Source organism: Rissa tridactyla, chromosome 2 (genome assembly GCF_028500815.1).
Source record: "Rissa tridactyla isolate bRisTri1 chromosome 2, bRisTri1.patW.cur.20221130, whole genome shotgun sequence".
NCBI classification, from domain to species: domain Eukaryota; kingdom Metazoa; phylum Chordata; class Aves; order Charadriiformes; family Laridae; genus Rissa; species Rissa tridactyla.
The window spans coordinates 43713091-43735841 of record NC_071467.1 but is presented as its reverse complement, the minus strand read 5'-3'; the positions used below and the strand labels follow the sequence as shown (position 1 = coordinate 43735841).

Below are 22751 nucleotides of genomic sequence, written 5' to 3'. Positions count from 1 at the left end.
TCTTATTTTAGTGAGCTAATAGAAGGTTGGAATTAACCCCTTTAGAATGAAGCCAGGAGACTATACATTCACAAATCTTAAAAGACAGAAGATTATTCCCACTGCTCAACTTCAGACACTGAAGCTGCTCTGCACTGCCCTGAAAAACAATCTGCTTCTCTCCATCGTTCATACAACGGAGGCACAGACAGTGGGATGGAGTGCACCATCAGCAAGTCTGACAGCAACATCAAGCTCTGTGGTGGTTTGACATGCTGGAGGGAAGGGATGCCATCCAGAGGGACCTTGACAGGCTTGAGAGGTGGGCCCATGTGAACCTCATGAAGTTCAACAAGGCCAAGCGCAAGGTGCTGCACTTGGGCTGAGGCAATCCCAAGCACAAATACAGGCTGGGTGGAGAATGGATTGAGAGCAGCCCTGAGGAGAAGGACTTGAGAGTGTTGGTGGATGAGACGCTCAACATGAGCCAGCAATGTGCGCTTGCAGCCCAGAAAACCAACTGTATCCTGCGCTGCATCAAGAGCACTGTGGCCAGCAGGTTGAGAGAGGGGATTCTCAGCACAAGAAGGACATGGACCTCCTGGAACGGGTCTAGTGGAGGGCCACAAAGATGATCAGAGGGCTGGAGCACCTCTGCTATGAGGACAGGCTGAGAGTTGGGGTTGTTCAGCCTCGAGAAGAGAAGGCTCCAGGGAGACCTTATAGCAGCCGTCCAATACCTAAAGGGGGCCTACAGGAGAGATGGGGAGGGACTCTTTATCAGGGAGTGTAGTGATAGGATGAGGGGTAACAGCTTCAAACTGAATGAGGGTAAATTTAGACTGGATATCAGGAAGAAATTCTTTACTGTGAGGGTGGTGAGGCACTGGAACAGGTTGCCCAGGGAAGCTGTGAACACCCCATCCCTGGAAGTGTTCAAGGCCAGGCTGGATGGGGCTTTGAGCAGCCTGGTCTAGTGGGAGGTGTCCCTGTCCATGGCAGGGGGGTTGGAACTGGATGATCTTTAAGGTCCCTTCCAACCTAAACCATTCTGTGATTCCCCCCCGCATTCTGCTCTTGTGAGACCCCACCTGGAGTACTACATCCAGCTCTGAGGCCCCCCAACACAACAACCTGTTGGAGCAGGTCCAGAGGAGGGCCACAAAGATGATCAGAGAGCTGGAGCACCTCTCCTATGAGGACAGGCTGAGAGAACTGGCATTGTTCATCCTGGAGAAGAGAAGGCTCCAGGAGTCCTTACTGCAGCCTTCCAGTACCTAAAGGGGGCCTACAGGAAAGATGGAGAGGGACTCTTTATCAGGGAGCATAGTGATAGGACGAGGCAGGTAACGGTTTTAAACTGAAAGAGGGGAGACTTAGATTAGATATCAGGAAGAAATTCCTTACTCCGAGGGTGGAACATGTTGCCCAGGGAAGTTGTGGATACCCCATCCCTGGAAGTGTTCAAGGCCAGGCTGGATGGGGCTTTGAGCAGCCTGGTCTAGTGGGAGGTGTCCCTGCCCATGGCAGGGGGGTTGGAACTAGATGATCTTTAAGGCCTCTTCCAACCCAAACCATTCTATGATTCATATAAGGTACTTGGGCTTCTAACCGTAGGTGCTTTGAGTCACACCATGCCAGCCCTGAAGTTCAGTAAAATTTTGTACTGTGAAGCACAAAGGCACATGCTTTATCTGTAGAGATTAACATATTGGGTTTCTTTAAAGTGATATGTAAGTGCTGTCAGTGTAGAACTTACAGTGATTTGATTCTTTTAAAGTCTGCATCATTAAAAACATTGCTCCAACCAGCATTACGTTCCCAAAACCATTTCCTAATATTAAAACGGTCAAGGTGGGTATTGCCACTGAACAGCAAAGACAAAGAATAAGAAGATGATGTTTCTCATACATAGTTAAAACACAAATTAAACAGGACATACAAAAAAACATGCACCATCGTTGCCATGCCAAACTCCCCTATCTGCCAATAACATCAGCATGGGGTGCCACGAGTGATATAGTTAGTTCAAGTGAGATTAAAACACAGGATAAATTACCATTTAAAGATATTAAGTGATGCTAAAACGATACCTTCACTCCCTGCTTCATCATGCGCATGATCATTTAACATGCAAATGTAGCTGGAATATTTCACCTGAACTTACCTCATCTGAAAAGCTGACAGCAGTAACTGCTTTTGCCAACCTAGTTTTACCATTAAACGAAATGCCTGACAGTCTGATTCCCCCCATTTATCCCTGACTTAAAAACCCCTAAGGAAAAGCCAGTTGAGCAGCCTGTAATGAACTATTACTGTAATGAACTATTACTTAGGAGTTAACTGTCTCCAAGTTGAGTTATTAGCAGTCTAATGACACAACTGTATTTTAAGCAGAATGCCACTTCAGCTGCCCCATGACTCTCCCTTGGTTCAGGTACCACAAGTTTTCCTTACTCTGCTGCTTCAGGCACCTCAACCCAGCAGAGCAAGCCCTTATTTTCTTATCCTTCTCTTGGTTAGCCTCCAGATCGAGGAAAAGCCTGACTACCTCTGTCATGCCTGTGTCACAGATAGTAATGGAGAGTTGTTCCATGTCAATTAAACTCAAGGAAAAAAACAAAAACAAAGGGGGAAAATGCTTATTGTTTCCCCAGCTCTGAAGCGCAAGTTAAGCAAAACCATGAAGTTGCTGAGTAATCCATCTTATAGTAAAGCAAAGCTAAATAAGTAGGCACTTGAACTGCACTGTGCAGCAGTCAGGGGACTCTGCTTTCTCTTCTCCCCACACAAGCTATGAAACGGAAGAGCTCCTGACACACCTCAAATGCCAGATCTATACAAAGACAGATCAAGCTTCCCACATACAAATGATACGTCATTTCCTTAGCTCAAGCTACCTGATGTCCATTCCAGGGGGGAACACTACTTTGGCAAATATGAGCCAAGGACAATGTGTCCCAGAGGTTTGTTCCAGTAAGAATTAAACAAGAACATATTCTCTGAAGATGACAATATGAATCTGAAAATGGCAGTAACTTAAACAGATCCTTTTTATTGACACCTCTAAATATCTGAAACTAGATGTAATTGCAATCTCTCTCGGTCTCACGTCTAAAGGTTCACAAACTGTGAAAAGCAGGCACAGAAATGTTCATGACATTAAAAAACCAAGACAAATCTAGAAGACCAGATGTGATGTTTTTAAAATTAGTACACTTAAGTTGAAAATGAGAAAAAGAGAAGTTAGGCATCCAGGAAAGCTTTTACTACCAGTGAGGTTTGTGCAGGAGAAAGACTGGAGTTTTATATTTTTATTACCGCATTTTCAAGACATCAGAACACACATGAAATGAGACCTGTCTCCCCTGCATAAAGTAAAAATTCAGTAACTAAGCCTTCCACATTGTAAACTTGATTTAGCTATAGCCAGTTTATAATACTCAGAATGCTTCAAATATATCAGAACAGCACTGTGAGAAAAGAAGTACATCACCAAACCGAGAAGCAGGGCAGAGCACAACATACAATACTGCCCACAAATTAGGCTGCACATGACCACACGTTTAGTCTCCATCGCCACACATTCAGAAATTCAAGTCTGAAGTCCTCCTTACAGATGGAGAATGTTAACTCTGGATTTTTCATAGTAGGTTATTTAAACATGTAAGTTTTTCTCTGCTATAGAAGGTTCCCACAGTATGAGAGAGGGAGGAAGCAGGATAAAATTAACATTATGATATGCATGAGAGTCAAAACCTGTATTCTTTGGAAGAAAAGGGGGGAAACTAGCTTTGTTTTACAGAAGATACACTGCAGGGAGAGGGGACAGGAGATTTTTTTTATTAGCTTGCTAGTCTGTCTTCTACAGCAACTAGACAACTTAAATCTTTAAGAATGAGTTCTTAAGGCCCTTGTTCCCCTACAAGTTTTACACTCTTAGCATCACTACTACTCAGCATTTTAAAAAGATCAGAATCTGTCAGAAGCAAAAAAAATTACAAAAAGCTATAGGTACTTCCAAGCACCAAGCTTTTCAGAAATAAAAGGTTGCTTTAAATTCGAAATTAAATTAGTTGTTTGTATCTCAACATCTATGTTACAAAGTATTCAGATGTACTGTTGCATTTTATCTTACTCTAAGGCAATGCCGAATTGGAAATATAAACTTTAGTGAAATCATAATTAATAGTCAGATTAAGAATTCCTAATCAGTATTTTTAAGTCTCCATGCTTTATGCTTAGCATACCTAATTAGTTTGGCAAGTTATACAAAGTTGTCATGTGAATACTGAGGTTTTTCACAACTTCAGCCCTTCAATGCTTAACTATAAAGGTCCTGTGCTCTGTTGGAAAGGCAACGTCACCCACCAGCAAGTTCTGTGGCAGAACACACCAGGACTTCAGGGTTTTTGGAACTTTATTAGAGAAATAATTAGAGAACTAGTCAACAAACAATGAAAGAAAAACCTCATTTGAAATGCTATTCTCAGCAACTGATGAAAGAGACACCAGCAAGCAATTTTCAACTACATCTAATCAACCAGTCCGTAAGCTTCTGCTACTCCAGGAGCTCAAGAAAAATTATACTTGCATCCCTTAAAACAGCAACAGAAAAATAACAGTATAGAGTGGGGGAAAGGACTAGAGCAATGCAAAAGAACGGTCAGGCATGCACTCTGCAAAGCAACTGTCAATTAAATACGTGAAACATCAACTCTTACAACTACATCAAGCTACTGATTCCTTCAGCTGAGATTAAGCAAGCTTGCTAAAATACTTGCACACATCCTTAACATTTTGAAGGCTAGTTTTGCAAGCCTAAATTACAGCTTGTATTAAATATAAAGCAGTTCAAATAAGATAAAATACATTGAGTGAATTACTCATGTGACATTCAGTCACGTAAGGTCAAGCTACTCAATTCAACTGCAATAAAAATATACAGAAAACCTAGCTAAGAACTTACACATCAGCATCATATTGCTCTATCATTTAAGAACTGGAGTCTTACCACATTAAAGTGTTATTTGCCCTTAAAAAAAAAAAAATAATCTACTGTCTTGAATCCTCTCTCCACAGCCCAATATTTCTTACTGTTAGTAGTATGTTAAATAATCTTCACATACCAGTTATGAACCATCAGCTTCTGCACAGCCAGTAGTGCATTATAGCGAACTTGCTGGTCTTCATGATGCATGTGGTTCATTACCAGCTGTTTACCACCAAGTTGTTCTATCACTCTGAAAGAGAGGAGGGGAGGAGTTTTTTTGACATTACTTCAGCTTCTGGGTAGCTATCCTATCCAACCACTTCACATTCAAGGCATTAAAAGGTTAAGTCACAGAATATTTGTTTTATTGAAAGTACCTATTTCCTAACATATACATTCTTATTTGACATCTTACAAATGCAGATCTCTCATACTACCTAATGAATTTATTTTTTTTTTTTTAAAATTCACAACATCAGAAAGTGTTTGTACTGGACTCCCCTGTTTACTACCCACTACCTACTTCCATAAATTTTGAACTAAACAACCGTCAAGAAAGGAGTGCTTTGCAGAGAGGGTTATTTGCTTTACACAGTTTAGTAAAGAACTCAATATTGGCTTGAGAGGGTTAGCAGGGTACAGCACGATCAATTATCATTTAGGAGGAGGTAGTGCCCTCCCCTCCATAAACCGATAATAACCAGGTCACTCCATTTTTTGCAAGATTAAAGCCCCAATCCCACAGTGAAAAATGCTTGTAATCACACCAACACCTATTAAACCAGCCACTTGGTCGTGCTTTTTGCCATTCAAACTGTACTAGAGCCACAGCTACTCTTGCACAAGATGCAGCTAAGTTACCATTTACAGAAAAACAGTATCTTTCATTACAAACTTCACCATAGTAGTCAGCGATAGCTTTTTAATAGCTATACCAAATCCCTCACGAAATACTGATGAAACCTCGTATCACGTCATGTATATATAATTTCAAAAAAAAAAAAAAAAAAAAAACAAAAAACACCACACACAAAAACTGGACAGCAAAACACACTTAAAGCCTGAAAAAGTATCACCATTCCCATGTCTCTCTACATGCAGCATTTTGGTCTGTCATAACAGAAAGTTTGGAAAGAATTTGCAAGGATATATAAACTGATTACTCACTGACTTGCGTATGTTCTGGTTTTTTTTTTTTACATCTGTTCTCTCACAGGTCACTGAGTAGTTAATATATTCTGTGAGGAGGCTACCGTTTGCATTACTCTTAACCTGCTGCTATCCTGCCATTCTAAGCTTTCATTAGCTGTCTGTTTTTATTACTGTTCTTTTCATGGCCCAATTAATGCATTACTACTGCACAACACAATATGTTTTTGTAAAGCTGCAGAACAGTATAAAGACATAGCGTGGAGATGAAAAAGAGAATTTCCTATTTCATTTTATAACTCTGTCAAAACCATCCTGGAGACCATAGGGAATATTATTTCCCCAATAGCATTAGAACATATAAGGATGTTACATACAACAGGAACGCATTCAGAAAAGTGCTATTGTTTCAAGCTGGAAAATCCTCACCAAGAAGTTATTACTAATGTAATAGATTCAAAAAAAACCCTTTATGTTTGCCTTAGGCTGCCTCGCCTTTTTAATCATGAGTTAAATATAAAACCACTGCACACAAAGACTGTGAAACACAATTTTTTTTTCCCTCATTACAGGACTGACTCGTTACAGGAAGGTTCACAGTGAATCCTGTTCCTTCAAACTCCAAACCTGCTCAAAACACTACTGTTAGCTCTCTTTTCCCTCTCCTCAACTTCTGCTTACTTTACAGCAGTAAGAGAGCCCACTGGGCTAGTTATGGTACGTGCACATCTTGCGCAGGGTCTGTTCCCTATAAGAACAGTGCACCTAGCCAAAACAGTGACAATTCAAACAAGTTTCTGGATGCTGAAGAGTTAGATCTTAACATGACATGTTTAAAGGGAGAAAGAAGATACCTAAGATGAAGACAAATGAGAACAGTTTAGACTGTTAGAGCAGAAAATATTAATAAAAAATCCACACTACATATCTAAAAGCAGACCAAGGTGAAAAGGGGAATGCAATTAGGCTGTTTCTGAATCGTGAGCTAAAGAAGGGAATGGCTCTAGGTCCCAATCTCTTGTACATGCAAAACGTAAAACCTGTATTCACAGCATTCAGGTGATTTAAATTGTTGACCTCGCATAGCAGTGACCCTTGGGGCAAACAGAAGTTTTACTGGAAGCTGATGTTTAGCCTGCATTTATTTTCCATGACAGGAAACACCAATACTGTACTTTATTTATGCTGTTACATTGTCAGAAAATGCATGTTAGTGAGCCTCACTAGAATCCCAGGGTGCTATTGCCTTGAGAACTTGGTCCACAATGTGCAATTTTAAAGGCAAGTTAAAGTTATTCAAGATGACAGCATTAGAGAACAGCCAAGCAAAAATGTAGTATTTAGTTTAACAAACTAGTCTACTGGGAAGTGTCCCTGCCGAGGGCAGGGGGGTTGGAACTAGGTGATCTTTAAGGCCCCTTCCAACCCTAATCATTCTATGAAACACTTTGTCTGAAAAAGGGAAAGGTTAGACAGAATTGTAACTCCAGGTCTCTGCTGTGCGCAGCAGGTAGACCAGGAAGTTTTAGGTTCTAATTCGCCTCTGCAACCTTTGGAGAGTGAAGGATGATCCTGTTAAGAGTTGAGGACAAACACTTAAAGGAAACAAAAAATATTTAAGACATCTGAATTCTCTTATTCTTCCAAACCAACGAATAGCATCCATTCTCAAAGTGAGTCATGCAATGAGAGTGTGAAATGCCAACCAGGCGTGGGAGCAGTAAATGACTACATATCAGAAATGATCATGGTACAAAAAGGACTATTACATGGAAACTCACACACAGTCCTTAGGTATTTTAAGCTTTTAATCCTAAAATTGCTGAAGTAATACTTAGTAAAGATAAACCAGATTACAAAGGAAATTCTTTAAAAGAAAGATTGGGGCATTTTAGTTTATCCATCAGAACCAAAAGCTAAATAAGCCAAGTCCGTAAGCAGAAAGCAGCTAAAGTATTAGAATTTGATATAAGAACGTGGGTTAGAATAGTATCTAGGACCACTGATGCTGATGATCACTCCTTTTGAACGTTGACACGCTTCTGAATAGGTTTAAAAGCCTGGGAGCTGAGCAGAGCTGTGGTCCCACCAGCAGTACATTTTCCCAACTACAGACTAGGAGATACAGGTCCTGTTTATCCACTCATCTGACTTCATAGCTTTGGTCCAGCAACTGCATGGCTACGCTAGCTCAAGTATTATGCTACATTTGGGTAGATGTGTGCAGGATGTCTAAAGATCATGGCAAATGCCTAATGAAATGGTTTCAGACAAAGGGCAGATCAAAGCAGGAGCAACCCGTATTACTCCTTCGGATTTGCCACTTGCAGGCAGCAGTATAAGTTTCCACCTACTGGAGGATATCTCGCCTCCCCTCCAAATACCAGTTGTCAAAAATCTCTTTTGGAAGACACAGCAGATGATTAGCCAATAAACAGCACTGCTCAGTACAAGTGGTACACACTGAACACCTCTGACCTTTCTCAGTGGACCTAGAAAACTGTTAATTTGTTCCAATACTCTAAAAACATCTTCAGTTCAAGTTGCTTACAAGACTACAAGGGCTGTGAATCTTTCTGGAGTGAACAAATCTTTCTAGCATATACACAGCATGAAGTTTGTCTGTTCTTTGTGATTCTGCTACTGTCAAGCCAGCAGTCTGAACAAGACGTGTTCATGAAATTCCCAACAAGCCTCATCATCTCCATTAAACCCTATGCAGAAACCAGAAAGACCACCGCTTTGCTACAAAAATTAAGTCACATCCCTTTGAGTGACTGATGAGCATGATTCCTGCAAAAACCAAAGGCCTTTGCTTCAGTGGTCTCCTACCTGCAAGATGCAATTACTCAGCAAACAAACATCTTTACTCACATGTTTTTAAAACAAAACAAAGCAAGAAAGAATAGCAATGTCTGTCTGTATATTTTGACAGAAATTCAGGTTTACAATAAACATTAACACTTTCACCAAAACGTGGATTTGAGTAGCTAAAAGAGTGATAGATAACTGAATCTGTACTAACATCACTGAAATTACAATAGCAATTGTTTGTGAGAAAAATCTTGTCTCAGTAATCTTAAGTCACAAAATACTTAATCATTGTTGAAATAGTCCATCCCCACTGTAAGCCAACTAATTATAGTCCAATAGTCATAAGAGGCTAAAAATGCTATGTTGATTAAATTCTTGGTAGTTCTAATTTCTTCTCGTGCACGTCTTCTGCTTTAGTCTAAACAACTTATCCAAAACTTCTTTAGGCATAGGCTCCCTTCACTGTCAAGGGGCACTGCAATATATTAAATCAAAGACCTAGTTTGTATTTGCTCATCTGATTTAGTTTGTGTTTTCTCACCTTCCCAGGGAATCAAACTTAAGCATAACCTGCTATCCCTATGTAGCATATTTTAATATAAATAAGCAAAAAAGCCACAGGCAAAGTATATATTCTAGCTAGTCTCTTGAGTACCAACATATTGGCATTTTTCTTACCGTTTTCCACGGGGATAGTGTCGTACGTATTCTCCCACATCATGAGCAGCTACAGCCAGCACTTGTGGGTCATCAGAAACCTCCAGAAGTTTTGTCAGGATTCTAGGAAAAGATTTGAAACAATCAAGTCCCAGGTTTTGGTCTGGGGGCCTTTTTGTCTTGTTTTGGGTTTTCTTTGTCCTTGTTTTTTTGTTTGGTTTTTGGTTTGTTTTTTTTTAAATCACCAATAACTTGAAATAACAAATCCTGTAACCATAAAAGTGCTTTACAAGTCACCCAAACAGCAAAGCTAGAATAGAACTTTTTCCAAATGTGCAGTTGCATTTAAAACAATGGAGATCCTGCCCTAATTAACAGAATTATCAAAAGCATTCAATAGAGTAAGTTTAGTGAGCCGCATCTACAAATACCTGTAAACCAAGGTTTACAAAATATTTCTTTTTTTTTTTTTATACATTGGCTTCAAGACCAACAGTTTTGAGGGTTTGAGTCCAAGATTTGCTGTATGAACCAAACATATAAATATTTACAGACTAGGACAGGGGTGGGACACAAACACAAAAGCCTACCCAAGGCCAACAGATGCTGCTGCTTCTGTTATACAACAGACCCCAGTCATGCCTGCATGCTGTTCCTGCCTCCTGTACTCAGCATCCTGCACTGTGGGATTCAGAACACGATAAGGCCACGTTGCTCATGACACAGCAGGGGGGGGTATGACAAGCCTATTATCTACCAGCCTTTCACCAACTCTATTCCTCCCCTCACCTCTCAACAGTAGCCTTGCTCAATGCAGGGTAGAAAGACAAAACAGGCAGAATTTTATACAGAACTTTGTTATACAGAGTCATTTAAAAGTTAAAAGGCATACTAGCAGTTGAGAACAAAGCGGCACACCATGTTCTTTGGTCTGTGCAACTATGAACCTCTCTCAGTTCAAGACCATCAATTTTATCTCAACAACATCACCTGTTCAGTCAACTGTTGTGGTCTCAAAAGCAGTTCTGTCCTAACTCAAAGACTGCAATGATGAAAGCTATACCTTGTAATTGACTCTGATTTCATGTACTAGTTATTTTGTTAGCATGACCAGAAATACAGAGCTGTAGGAATTAGAAAACAGATTCTCAACTCTTAATATTGTCTGCATTTTTAAATTAAGTAATTTAATCAGCTTTAGTGGAAAATGGATACCAGCAACACTGTTCTCTAGCCAGCAGTGAGAATGGGGGGAAAAATTATATAGATATTAAGGTTAGGCACTAATAAAAAGTTTAAAAGGTTAAATACACAGATCACTGTAAAATTAGATTCATCTACGCTTATTGAAATGACAAACTTGTTCTAATCACAGAAAGTTCATAACAAGTTGAAATAGTTAGGTAGGTTAAAAATTCTATTGGAATTAAAAAAAGAACATTCTAATAAAATTAAATTACTAGAGCCACCACCTCCCTAGAGGCCAGAAATTGACAGATGAAGCACTTCACCTTTTAAAAGAACTTCTAATTTGGACAAAAAGTAGGAGCAGAAACTTGAACCATAACACTGATCAGAAGACACTGAAGATCCGTAAAATGTTGTTGAACAAAATACTAGTCCAGCATCCCTTGCTTAAGAAATCAATAATGGTGCCAGGCAGGAATAAACAGTAAGTTTAACAGTAAGCTTAAGTGTATTAGAGTTAGAAAACAAGTTAGCTGGCAGATAATGGAAAATAAAATTATGTGGCTTGAAGGAAAGAAAGGATTGCCTGTCAAACATCTTACAATGCAAAAGAGAAGTTCTAAGGTGCAAGAATCTCTCCACCGCCTTGGGCAGAGAAGGGGGGGTTGGTTTTTTGTGGGTTTTTTTTTTTTTGGTTGTTTGTTTTTAGAGGAATTATAGTAGATCACTGTCTTGGGGGCAGCACAAGTACAATACATTTACTTAACAGACCTAGAACCAGAAGAGTTCCAGCAAATACAGCAAAACATTGCAATTGCTACAGGAAATACTAAGCCTCAATATCAATTTCATGTAGCAGTTGGCAGCATCTAAAATTTTTAAGGCTATAATCATATATATTTAGCAATACGCCCTCAGGGAAGGATTTATCAGACTTGTTTTGGTAAGGTTTCAAGGCAGACTGAAACGCATATAAAGTTTGGCATCAGCTTGCTCTTGCCACGCCTTGAAACATCTCACATGCTCCACTTGACCTCCTGATTTGTGTTAGGTCTGGCACTTACTAGCAAATACTGAACAGGAAGAAGTCTACGTATTACCAGTTAATGACAATGCAGTTAAACAACTAGGAGCTCTTACAAGCTATTTAAGACCTAGACATCTTTTGAGTACATACTTTCAGAAGCCAGCAAATAAACTCCTGACTCCAAAAGGAAAGACGGGCTTCAACTTCACTTCACTTAACAACGTACGTACACCAAGCACAGTCCCAAGGCAAAATAGACAGGCTGCAACGTATTGCAGCAAGTCAGATTTTGGATGGAACGGTACCGCAACTTTCAAGCCCCAATTACGCAAGACAGGAGTTCATTACTCAGATCAACAGCAACACAACACAAAACTAAGTCTAAGGTATGGTAAAAATATTTGTAATTACATCAATTATTACAACTGTTTTTCAAGTAAAAGCATGAACAGAGTCAACAGCACAAATTTGCATACATGTTAAGCTAGAGATACTCCCTCTATCTCACCATCATCAGTACATTTTGACCAGTAAGAGCAAATAAACTATTCTGCTTTTGAACAAAATGAACCATACTGAGTAAGGACCATACGTTCTAAAAATGGCAAGATGTTCTGACTTGCTTTCATTCTAGACGTTACTTCATGTTGAAATTTAAAATCTGTATTAGATATAAGTCCAGTTAAACACAGAAAATATTACAGAATTATGTGATTCAAGACTTAAAAACTTACTTGAGTAGTTCATAATTCTTCTCATTTAGTCTTACAGCATTCTCCCGCCAAAACTTCTCAGACTTGTGTACAGGACTCCATTCCAGTCGTCCTGACTTGAGCTCGGAACTGTACTCATCAAAGGAGCTGCAACACAAAAGACCTAAATGAAATATTGGCTGCTAAGCATCTATGAACAGAGTTTGAACCACATGCCCAAGACTGTTCCTAGGAAGACAAAGCTAGAGCACGACTTGCCACAACACATTTGGAAGTCGGCTCTCTGCACAGCATGACAACTGTTCCCTGTCTCAGAGTTCAACACTTTAAAAATTAGAAAAGACATAAAAGGCAACAGAAAAACATACCCTTCCATCCACCCCAAAACACAATTCCTGAAGAAAGGGGAAAAAAAAAAAAGAAAAAAGGGGAAATACACAAGCCACACAACCACATTTTGAAATTGAACTGGTTGGTTTGCCTGTTTTCTAGGTTTTAACTTCCCCAACCAAGGATCCCAGTTCTTGCCTTTCACCCAATTAAACCTTTGACATGAACTACAATATGCAGTTCAATTTATGGACAAGAGCAAGAACTAGGTAAACACTAGCAAAAACTTGAGTTAATTTGGACAGTAAAATGTCTTCTAATCAGGAAGTCTTCAGCTTAGACTGAAACTCCCATAAGACCCCTCTTCAGTCCTTTAACAGTATATCGGTTACAAATATCACATATCCAAAAGTGAAATTTATTTTCTATTCAGCCTGTAAATATTCACTTAGGATAGGAAACTTTTATATACAACCAGCATCTCTATACACTCTAACTTATCAACTAGCATTTACATATCATAATTCTGTATATTATTTAGCGTTAAAAAAGAAAAAAGTTTTACCAATGTTCGTATAATTGCAATTTTTTAAAGTTCACACTGCAAAGCATACCTAAGGTCCTGCACACTCTCGCCAAGTTTGTCCAGTAGAAATTTGATATCTTCACTTATGTCTTCATCATCATATTTCTGCTGATCCAAATTCTCTAGCTGCTTTAAAACTTTACACTGAATCATGGCAAGAGCATATTCTTGGCGAGTTTCTCTCTCAGTAGATTTCTCTAACAAATTCTAGGGAAGTAAAAATTCATTTATTTTGTTTGTTTTAAGAACAGACTACTTTGAAAGAAAGTGGTATTTTTAAGACATTCTTATTGGCACTTTTTAATTTAGTAAGTGACAGAATTGACAGCTTCCCAAAATAATCTCTCCAAAGTAGTAAAGTACCAGTCTACCACACAGTGGTTTTACACCTACGTTTAGTAGTACAAATTGCCTATGACTGACCTTACCACACAAGAGGAGTATTAGTATCTTTCACTACGGGGCGGGGCGGGGGGGGGGGGGAGGAGAAAGAGAGAGACAGAGAGAAAGGGGAAAAAAAAAAAAAAAGCCCTCTGTGTTGCAAGGTAGAAGTAATGCAACTGTATGTGCTGAAAAGCATAACCACCACTGCATTCAAGTTTAGGTCACTTCGACCTTTTTCCTCCTAGATGGTATGATACCTTCAATACTAGAAAGTATTCATTCACCTGCTTTGATCATTTTCCACATCAAATTGGGCTTACTACAAAGACTAGTCAAAGGGCAGGCTTATGTCCCAAATCCAGAGCCTAACATAAAGAACTACTTTTATGTAGGACCATCATTTTAGCTTTCTGTGCAGCAATAGCATAAAGCAGGTAAGCCTTAAAAAAACCAACCAAACAAAAAACAACCTGAAGTCATCTGTCCAACTCAAGAGTTATCTGGATTACATCAGCTTCTTTTGAATTTGGGAATATTCCAACTAGACATTTTTATTCAAACAGAAGCTTGTTGGTAAGACTGGAATTACAAGCACAGAATGTAACAGTCAAGTTCCAATGTCATTTATTCATTACATTTCTACTCAATTTAATCAGCTTCAAATTATGTTGTTCAATCTGAGCTAGCCACCTGCACTTTTTGATAAAGCTGACAACATGAATTCCATATAAAAGACAAAGTCCTTAACAAACAGAACATGTGTTCGTATAAATAAGCCTTAACATCTACCAGAAATAGCAATGAAACCATATAGAAAGGATCTGACTGCATCACTTTCATTCATGTCACAGAACCATTACACTTAAGGCTTCCAAAATATCAGATATCATATTAGTAAGACAGAACACTGCAAATAAGTGTTAAAACTTGCATACAGAAAATAAGACATATTACTGCTTTTAATGGCCACATACAATTAGCTTTAATATGCAAAAAAATCCAGTTGCTTTTTCAGCAAGAGAAATGAGAAGTAAAAGGTAATTTACAGAAAGTAATGCTAAATTAAGAGTTATAAATGCTAATGAGAGCAGAACAACAAATAATAAACCTTAAAAGACAAAATTTAACAAGTTCAAGGAGCAGGTAGATAAAGTTTCCAAAGAACTTCCAGTTAAGAGACTTATAGACGGATGTGGAAGCTACTCCAAATATTATTACCCATCTCATACCATAGTGAGATATTCAAGCTTATTACAGTGAAACCAAAAGGATATGTTAGAAAAATACAAACAAGAACATATGATTAAATAGAATGTATCAGTAAACTACTCAGTGATTAAAAAAAAATCTTAAGGTACAAAATGAGTTAGAGGCAGGAAACAGACATAAAAGACAACAAAAGTATGAAAAATGAAGAAAAAACATTTTAACGGGTAAAGAGAGAAAGTAATTAATTCAAAGTAGACAGAAGTACCCAGTAACTGTTGCTTTATGGAGAAAAAACTACATTACAATTACATGCTTCAGGCAAGCAATTTGCCAAAGAGGTGCAACAGGTCAAATTAGGAGAAACTGAGTAGTAGAGAAGACATATGCAAGTTGTCAAGACTTGTGGCACAGCTTCAGTAATGCACAGGCAGTAGGGATGACTTGGGAAATCATCAAGCCTAGTCCTTATGCAATTCACATATTTATTCCCCAACCCCATCCCCCCATGATCTGATACTGTGGCCTCTCACACAGGAAAAAAGGTATTTTGCCTCTGCTACCTATTTTAATTTTGCTTCAGTACTCACAGCTCTGATGTCTAATTTCTAATCTATTATTTCCTGGCTGCCAATTTATAACTACATTTTCATGACAACATGTCTTTAACATTGGAGAAAGAAAACAGCTAAGTTCATTCCCCCAAAGCCCGTAACAGAACCAACTTATGCTTTCTTTGCCTTTATTTATTAAAAGAACTTGGCTTCATTTTTGTCTCCTCTGTTTCCAAGACCTACGTCTCCTACTGAGGATACAAGTCCTGTTTTAAAACAGGACTACAAGTTGTTATAGCATTGCTGTATTACATACAAGACACTTGACAAACATGCATGTAAAACTGTATGCACATGCACAATTAGCATCCATGAAGACAAATTGGTACTCTCACAATGAAAACAAACCTCGGCGCTCAGTTATTCCACATTATCTTAAATAGGACCAGTGATCTTCAGGTAAAGTGGACACCATAAGTCAACTAATCACTTTTACATGGATATTCTCATTCACGTTGACATAGCCACCAAGAAAAGATTTTTGGACTAGTAGATAAAAATAATTTCTAAGTCAGTCAGTCGAACAAATACGTGTGTTTAATATAGTATTTTTTTATTAAAGCTTTGTAAGGCAAAATTTAACACATATTAGTACCTACAGTGTTTTACACTAGTACCAGCAGAAAAAAAGAATCTTGAACTAAAGAAAGGACGTCACTAGTGCCTATGCTAACATATTTTTTTTTAGTCAACTGTATTTCAAGACAACATTGAATAGCAGACGTCTATTACTTGTAACAGCATGTCTATTGCCTGTAGCAAAACTCTGTTCACAAAAAAAAAAAAAAGGAGAATTAAGCTTTCAATCCAGTTTACTGATACGGTCTAGCAGAAACAGCTGTGCATCAGCAATATTTGAGACCTACTCATTTGAGAGGGAAGCACAGTGCAATTGCAGTCAACAGACACTTACCCGAAATGCTGCAAGGATGATTCTAGTTACTTTCTCTTTGACGGATTCCTGAAGAATATCTGACAGCACTGGAACAATATTATACCGACGGAGATATTCACACATTTGAGGGCTAAATGCCAGCAGCCAAACACAGAAAATCATCTGATACTGGAGCTGGAAGCCGCATTTGTTGCTCAAGACCCCCATGATACTGAAAAATTAACATAGTTTATATTTAGTTTTTAAGTAATGACTGCACAGATTGCATTTATCTACCCTGAAACATTAAAAGAAATAGTTAACGGGAACTTATTGGAAAGAGCTGCTGAGGATGAGTATATAACACCTGCATCACAGTATCCTGCACCAGTATTTATCACTGTACAAGCAGCTTGTTCAGACAGTCATTTTTTAAAGATATAGTTATTTCCTCCTTAGCCTTACAGCCATAAAGCAGCTTTTCCCACATGAACTGATGTGGTACTGTATCCATCTTCAGGCTCACCGAGACTCTTTTTACACTGGCATGTTAGAGCATTATTTGTCATTCTAGAAGAAATAGAGAAACACACAGCGGCTCCTTCAGAGTTAAGAAAGAGAACTAAACAGACAGAACAAAATCTACACAAATTAAACTGGTTTCCTTAATTTTGTCTCTCCGCAGGAGTGTCTGAAAGGAGCTGAAGTAGTCATTATTTAACAAGTGAGTTCTCAGAAAACAGCTTGTAGATAGAACACATCACAGATATACGAAGCACTGCTAGAGAAGAAATAATATCACAAGATCTCCTAGAAGAAGTCATGCAGAAGCTTTGTTCAGCTGAAGTTTTGAAAATTTAATAAGCTATTTACAGGTCCATTACAAAAAAGTTAACCCAATTTCAAGATCATTGCTATCAAAATTAAGACAAATTCAAACCTGTTGAAATGCAGGCTTATTGTAATACTTTAATAGTTTATTAAAAAGCTTCCTTGGTGAAAAAGTTTGCTTCAATAGTGTTATCTTGACACATGTGAACAACTTTTGAACTTTCACTTCACTGGCAACTGACTTTTCTCCATTTCAGAGTACAGAGGTATTTTTTCTTAAAGTTCAAATCATATAGCCACCATCCCCAATAGAGGCACGCATGGCAGAAAAATCATTACAGACAAGCATTTTTTAAATAAGATAAGTGACAACATCCTAGCCTCATGCACAGCTACTCAAGAAGAGAATCTGGATAAAAGAATTACCTACTTGAAGCCATATGTAGGGGAAAAAAAGAAGAGAAGAAAAAAAAAAAAAAAAAAAAATCGAGCTTAGCTCTAGAACCTGGTTCTCCTTTCACTAATATTTTCAGATTGAACAGAAGGAATATTAGCAGAAATTGATTTCATTAGTCTTTGTTCTATTAAATAAAAACCAGAGCATCTTCAGCTGAAGACAACTGGCTGTATTCCTCTTTAGATATTTATTTAAATGGTTCCTCATGAAGAGTAAAGTAGCATTAAAGCCTCAACACCAGTACCTGGATCTGCAAGTTTCATTTGTCTATTTGCCTGTGTTAATATTTGAAAACAAATAGGTTTTGTACTCAAACAGAGCAGCTGTCTTTTGCAGGAGAGTTCTATTGCAAAAGAGGTCACTGGGGAACATGCTATTTTAAGTGCAAGTATATCCATATAAATTGAAATAAATGCTCACCAATTTACTCCATCTGCTTCTACCCATGCAAAGCGATATTCATTGACCCTGAGCATCAGCTGCAGACATCCAGCAACACATTGTACATACTGGGAACTCTGTGTGAAAAGTAAGCGCAGAGTTAGGTAGTAAGTGCTGAAGTTCCGTTTTCCAAACTAGGCTTTACTAGCATACTGCAACACACATTTCTTCAGCATCACTTCCAGGTTAAACAGGCTCACTCTTATAATGCTTTATATCCCTCTGTTTAAAAAAAAAAACCAACAACAACAAAAAAAGCTACTCACAAGAAAAGGTGAGAAGCAAAATATAAATAGAGAAGAGCTCTGAATAGGAAAGCATTATGCAAGTGATACTATTTTACATTACCGTAACAGACTTCTATAGCCCATTTGAACATACCAACTTTCAGCATCTATGAATGAAGTTTGTCTTCTGTTTGATTATAGTACCAGAGCCCTTTCATCCACAGAGTCAATTGTTATTCCATTGAGAAAACTTTGGGAAATAAATCCGCAAACTGGTTACCAAGCTTGAAGAAGTTTGCTAGTGGTCATTGTAGAAAGAGGAATCTTGAGCTCAGGTTCTTCCCACTCCCATTCTCCAACTTAAAACTGCAGCGGTGTCATTATAATTGTATATTTTCCCACACATGTGCCACACAGTAACATGCTTATCATAATGAGATGGATATTTATACAAAAAAAATTACCATTCAAAAAACAAGTATTCAAAATCATCCTCAAAGTTTAGCTCTAGATTTTAATTTTTTCTTCTTTTCATTAAAAGCTTAGCACAGTATACTGTGCTAAGAAAAGAACACTAAGACTAAAACTTTCCCATCAGGAAAACGCCGAGAGATGCACCACTGAATTCTATTTTTATTCAGACTCCTATACAAACAGTCACAAAACCAGAATCATTAAGCAGCTTTTAATCTCTAAAAGCATGTATTTTCTGTGCAGTAACACATAAGATGGGCTGCAGTTCAAAAATGGGTTTTGGTCAACACATTGTCCCTCCCACTACAGCAACAGAAAGATCCCAAGGTACAACAGAAGTGGCAATTTTTTCTCTCTTCTTCCTCAACTTCTGGCATCATCTTCAGTCATACTCAGATGTGCTGCTGCTAAAAATGTTGGGGTGGTTTGGTTTGGTTTTTTTTTTCCCTATAAGACTTTTTCTTTACTAAGTGTCTTGAAAGTCATATGGTACATCACTCAGATAATACAAGGTCAAACCTTTCAAACATTTAATAGAGTAAAGAAGTTAGGCAATTCCATATGAAAAGAGAAGAGACAATAAACAGAATTTAAAATAAAGATTAATTCATTCTGTGTGTCTCAAAGTTAAGGCCTTTATGTAAAAACTGAGTCTGAACATCTAGGCCCAAAACACTATACACAACATTTCATTTCCCTGGGTAGATATTCACTCTCATACACCATGCAAATAAAACAGCTACAAACACATGGCCCTCCCACCCCGAATAATAATTTATCTGCATCACCAACCTGTCTACTACTGAACTTGGTGTTTTCTTTTTAAAGAGTCTGTCATAAAAGCATTCTCTTCCAATGCTATTATAACTGAAATTTCATAATAGATCCCAGGCCTCATTTCCTGTGTAAAATGCTAAAACTGCATCTCTAATTTACTCTGAAATAAATTAGTCAGGACCTGCTTGGAAATCCTGCACAAGCTAGATCTGAAATCAGAACACTAATGAAGTCAAGGCAATACTTACCTAACTTAATTATCCTAGAACATATTGGCACTATCAGTTCAGCTGCTTTGGGACCCTGCAATGGCCCAGCACATCCATGCAGTGCTACAGTACAATGAATACAGACTTCTAAGCTTAGAAGAGCTCACAGCTCTATAATGAGTGCTGGTGTGTACTGCAGAATTATTTACTCTTTAAGGCAGTATAACCGAGGGATGTCAGCCTATCAAAAACCTAACAGTATGGCATGCAGAACTGCACATGAAACACTGAAATACTCCAACTTCTATGCTCAGGCCATAATTTTGCCAACTATCCATGGTCACGCATAACAGTCTTTCACCTCTTCCTATTTTAAACCCCAATCAGGTGGTAATTTAAGAGGCACTACAGGAAGCTAATGTTTTAAAGCAACAACTACATTTAGAAGAAAAAAAATTCCAGGTTCATATTTAAATCTTCTGAAAGACTGTAAACACTTTCAGGTTGCAAAAGGAACAAAAGACCAAGCTGAATTCTACTCCACATTCAAAAGTTATGATAAAGTGCCTCATTGTGCCACAACAAAACAGAAAATACAGTTAAAGTGATCACTTGTGTTTGCTATACTGCCGCAGTTTATCTCCAAACTCAACAGACGTTATACCTACATGAAATTCAACATAAGTAAATACCAATGCAAAAAGGACAATCCATTTTCCCCTTAATTCAAGCTATTCAAATACGAAAAGCACACAGCTTTGAAAGCACTCCTAATTTCATGCAACAGAGGTTGAGAGGCAATCTCAGGTTTCCTCCACAAATCCGAAAGTTCAGTGCTAAACAGTAGTGTTCAAATATTAAATTAATTGCATATAATTTTTTCAAGTTTTAAAAAAGAGGATGCTAAATACATCTACAGTTTTAATAACCCAAACCAACTTGTAAAATATATACCTCCACTGCCAGGATTTTCTCTGAAATCATTGTTTTAAAAGTACTTTTGTTTCTTGGCGCCATCACCTGGCACTCTGCTGTTGTACAGTTCTGATTCCAAGCACTTTCTATTACTGACACCAGAACAACTCTGCACCTTAATCTGAGGAGTGGATATCAGCTGCCCAAAACAGCAAATTGACAGATTGCAAAGATATACTCACATCACTTGTGGAGACTGCTCCTGCTTCCACAGAACCCCCTGTACCACGCAATTTCTAGAAAAAAAAAAAAGAAAAAAAAATGTTTTAAATTAGAGCTGTCCTTCACCCTTATAGAATAGTTGTTACCAAGTTTCTTTCAATTCTCCAATGACTCTAGTCGTAGAAAAAAAAGATTAGGAATGTATTAGATACTTTTCCTGGTCAACATATTATGATAATATATTGTATTTATTTCCCACACACACCATCATGTCTGAAAGAATATGCTCGGAGCTGATCCCGGTAAATCAAGTTTTATTTTATTTAATTTTTTTTAAGTGTATAATTACTCAAGACTTTCATCTGTCTTCACCTTAGAATTTGAAAACTGTTCTCTTTAATCTTTCTGAACGGAATGTCAACTTTAAGAATCTTCTTTCAGAGAAAAAAAAATAAAACTCCTTTTTAATAAACCCAGTTTTGAAAACTATGGAAAATACACTGTTACAAAACCTACTGAATGATTCTCTGCTCTCCAGAATCCACTTCTGCTGCAACACTACTTTAGAGAATGACAAATCACTGGGTTTTAATAAGGGCTGAAGGGAAAGTCTCCAAGAACTAATACTAAGAAGAATAATTCATCTTTGACGGACAAGCCAGCAGTAAGCAGTTCATACTGAGCTAATGCCATAAAAATACTGTCCAAATAAGTCAGGTTTCATTTAATTTCAAGAGACAGCACTAAAAATAAAATCTTTGTACTACAGTAAATTGTAAAAAAGTTTTTATATTCACTTCTGCTGCCATGTGTTTTTTCTTCCCAGCAAAAAGCTCTGAGAAACAAAACAATACAGGAAAACAAAACAATGTTAACCAAGAGAAAAGGCAAAAAGCCTTATATTTTATTTTTAATTTACATTTCAAGGACTAGAGTAGAAAATATATAATATTAAGTCAAAAACTATGTGCCTGAAAAAAGGATATTTAGCTTTAAAAATGACAAAGTAAAATTTTTTCTTTTTTTTAAAATGAAAATATACCTCTTGTTTGCACATCTACGTGTGCATTCTTGAAAAAGTTTCCAAAGTCAGTGTAATTTTTAAACAAAAGTAGCTTTTTACCTGTGAACTCAGTTGAGTTTTAATCCAGTTGAAATAGTAATTCAAGTCACTGCCTTCCATAAGTTCCCTCCCCCAAGCAGCCAGTTTGGCAATAATTCTTGCTGCCTGAAAAAGAATGCAATAAACAGATTTTTCAAACGCAACATTCAGAATTCAGTGAGAAGTCCTATAAGCTCTGGAAACCAAGTTTAGGTAAAAGATGACCCCTTACAGAAATCTACCTGTTTTCTATGTAAGGGGCTCTTAATGCCTAGTACTTTTGTTTCTTCAGCTTTCTGCTTCTTCTACTTCCTAGGAACTGGCGTATTTTCACAATGTTATCCGATACCTGTAGTTGATGACGTTCACAAGACACCAACAAAGAACTTGGAAGGGAGTGGAGGGGAGCTATCAATGGGCTACTGCTGTAGGACACCATTAAAGTCAGAAATCCATCAACAGTAAGACCCTTAATGGCGTAACACATACATGAGCAGGCTTACTTTACGCAACTACGGCATATGCCAACACAAGTGATTGCAACATATTAAAGTTTTTTGTACTTCAAATGAAGCAAGTCAT

The 22751-nt window shown here is 37.9% G+C and overlaps 1 protein-coding gene across 2 annotated transcripts in view; it reads right to left on the bottom strand.

Annotated features, from left to right (window-relative positions):
• Positions 1 to 22751, bottom strand: part of ATP6V1H (ATPase H+ transporting V1 subunit H) — a 50562-nt gene that overhangs the window by 8797 nt on the left and 19014 nt on the right. For both annotated transcript variants that reach the window (XM_054192239.1, XM_054192241.1), the window contains 8 exons: positions 22191 to 22295; positions 21088 to 21141; positions 18223 to 18320; positions 16554 to 16746; positions 13465 to 13643; positions 12542 to 12667; positions 9614 to 9715; positions 5109 to 5222 (listed from right to left, as the gene is read on the bottom strand). In XM_054192239.1, the coding sequence (XP_054048214.1) occupies positions 5109 to 5222; positions 9614 to 9715; positions 12542 to 12667; positions 13465 to 13643; positions 16554 to 16746; positions 18223 to 18320; positions 21088 to 21141; positions 22191 to 22295 (971 nt within the window). The remainder of the gene's footprint in view (positions 1 to 5108; positions 5223 to 9613; positions 9716 to 12541; positions 12668 to 13464; positions 13644 to 16553; positions 16747 to 18222; positions 18321 to 21087; positions 21142 to 22190; positions 22296 to 22751) is intronic.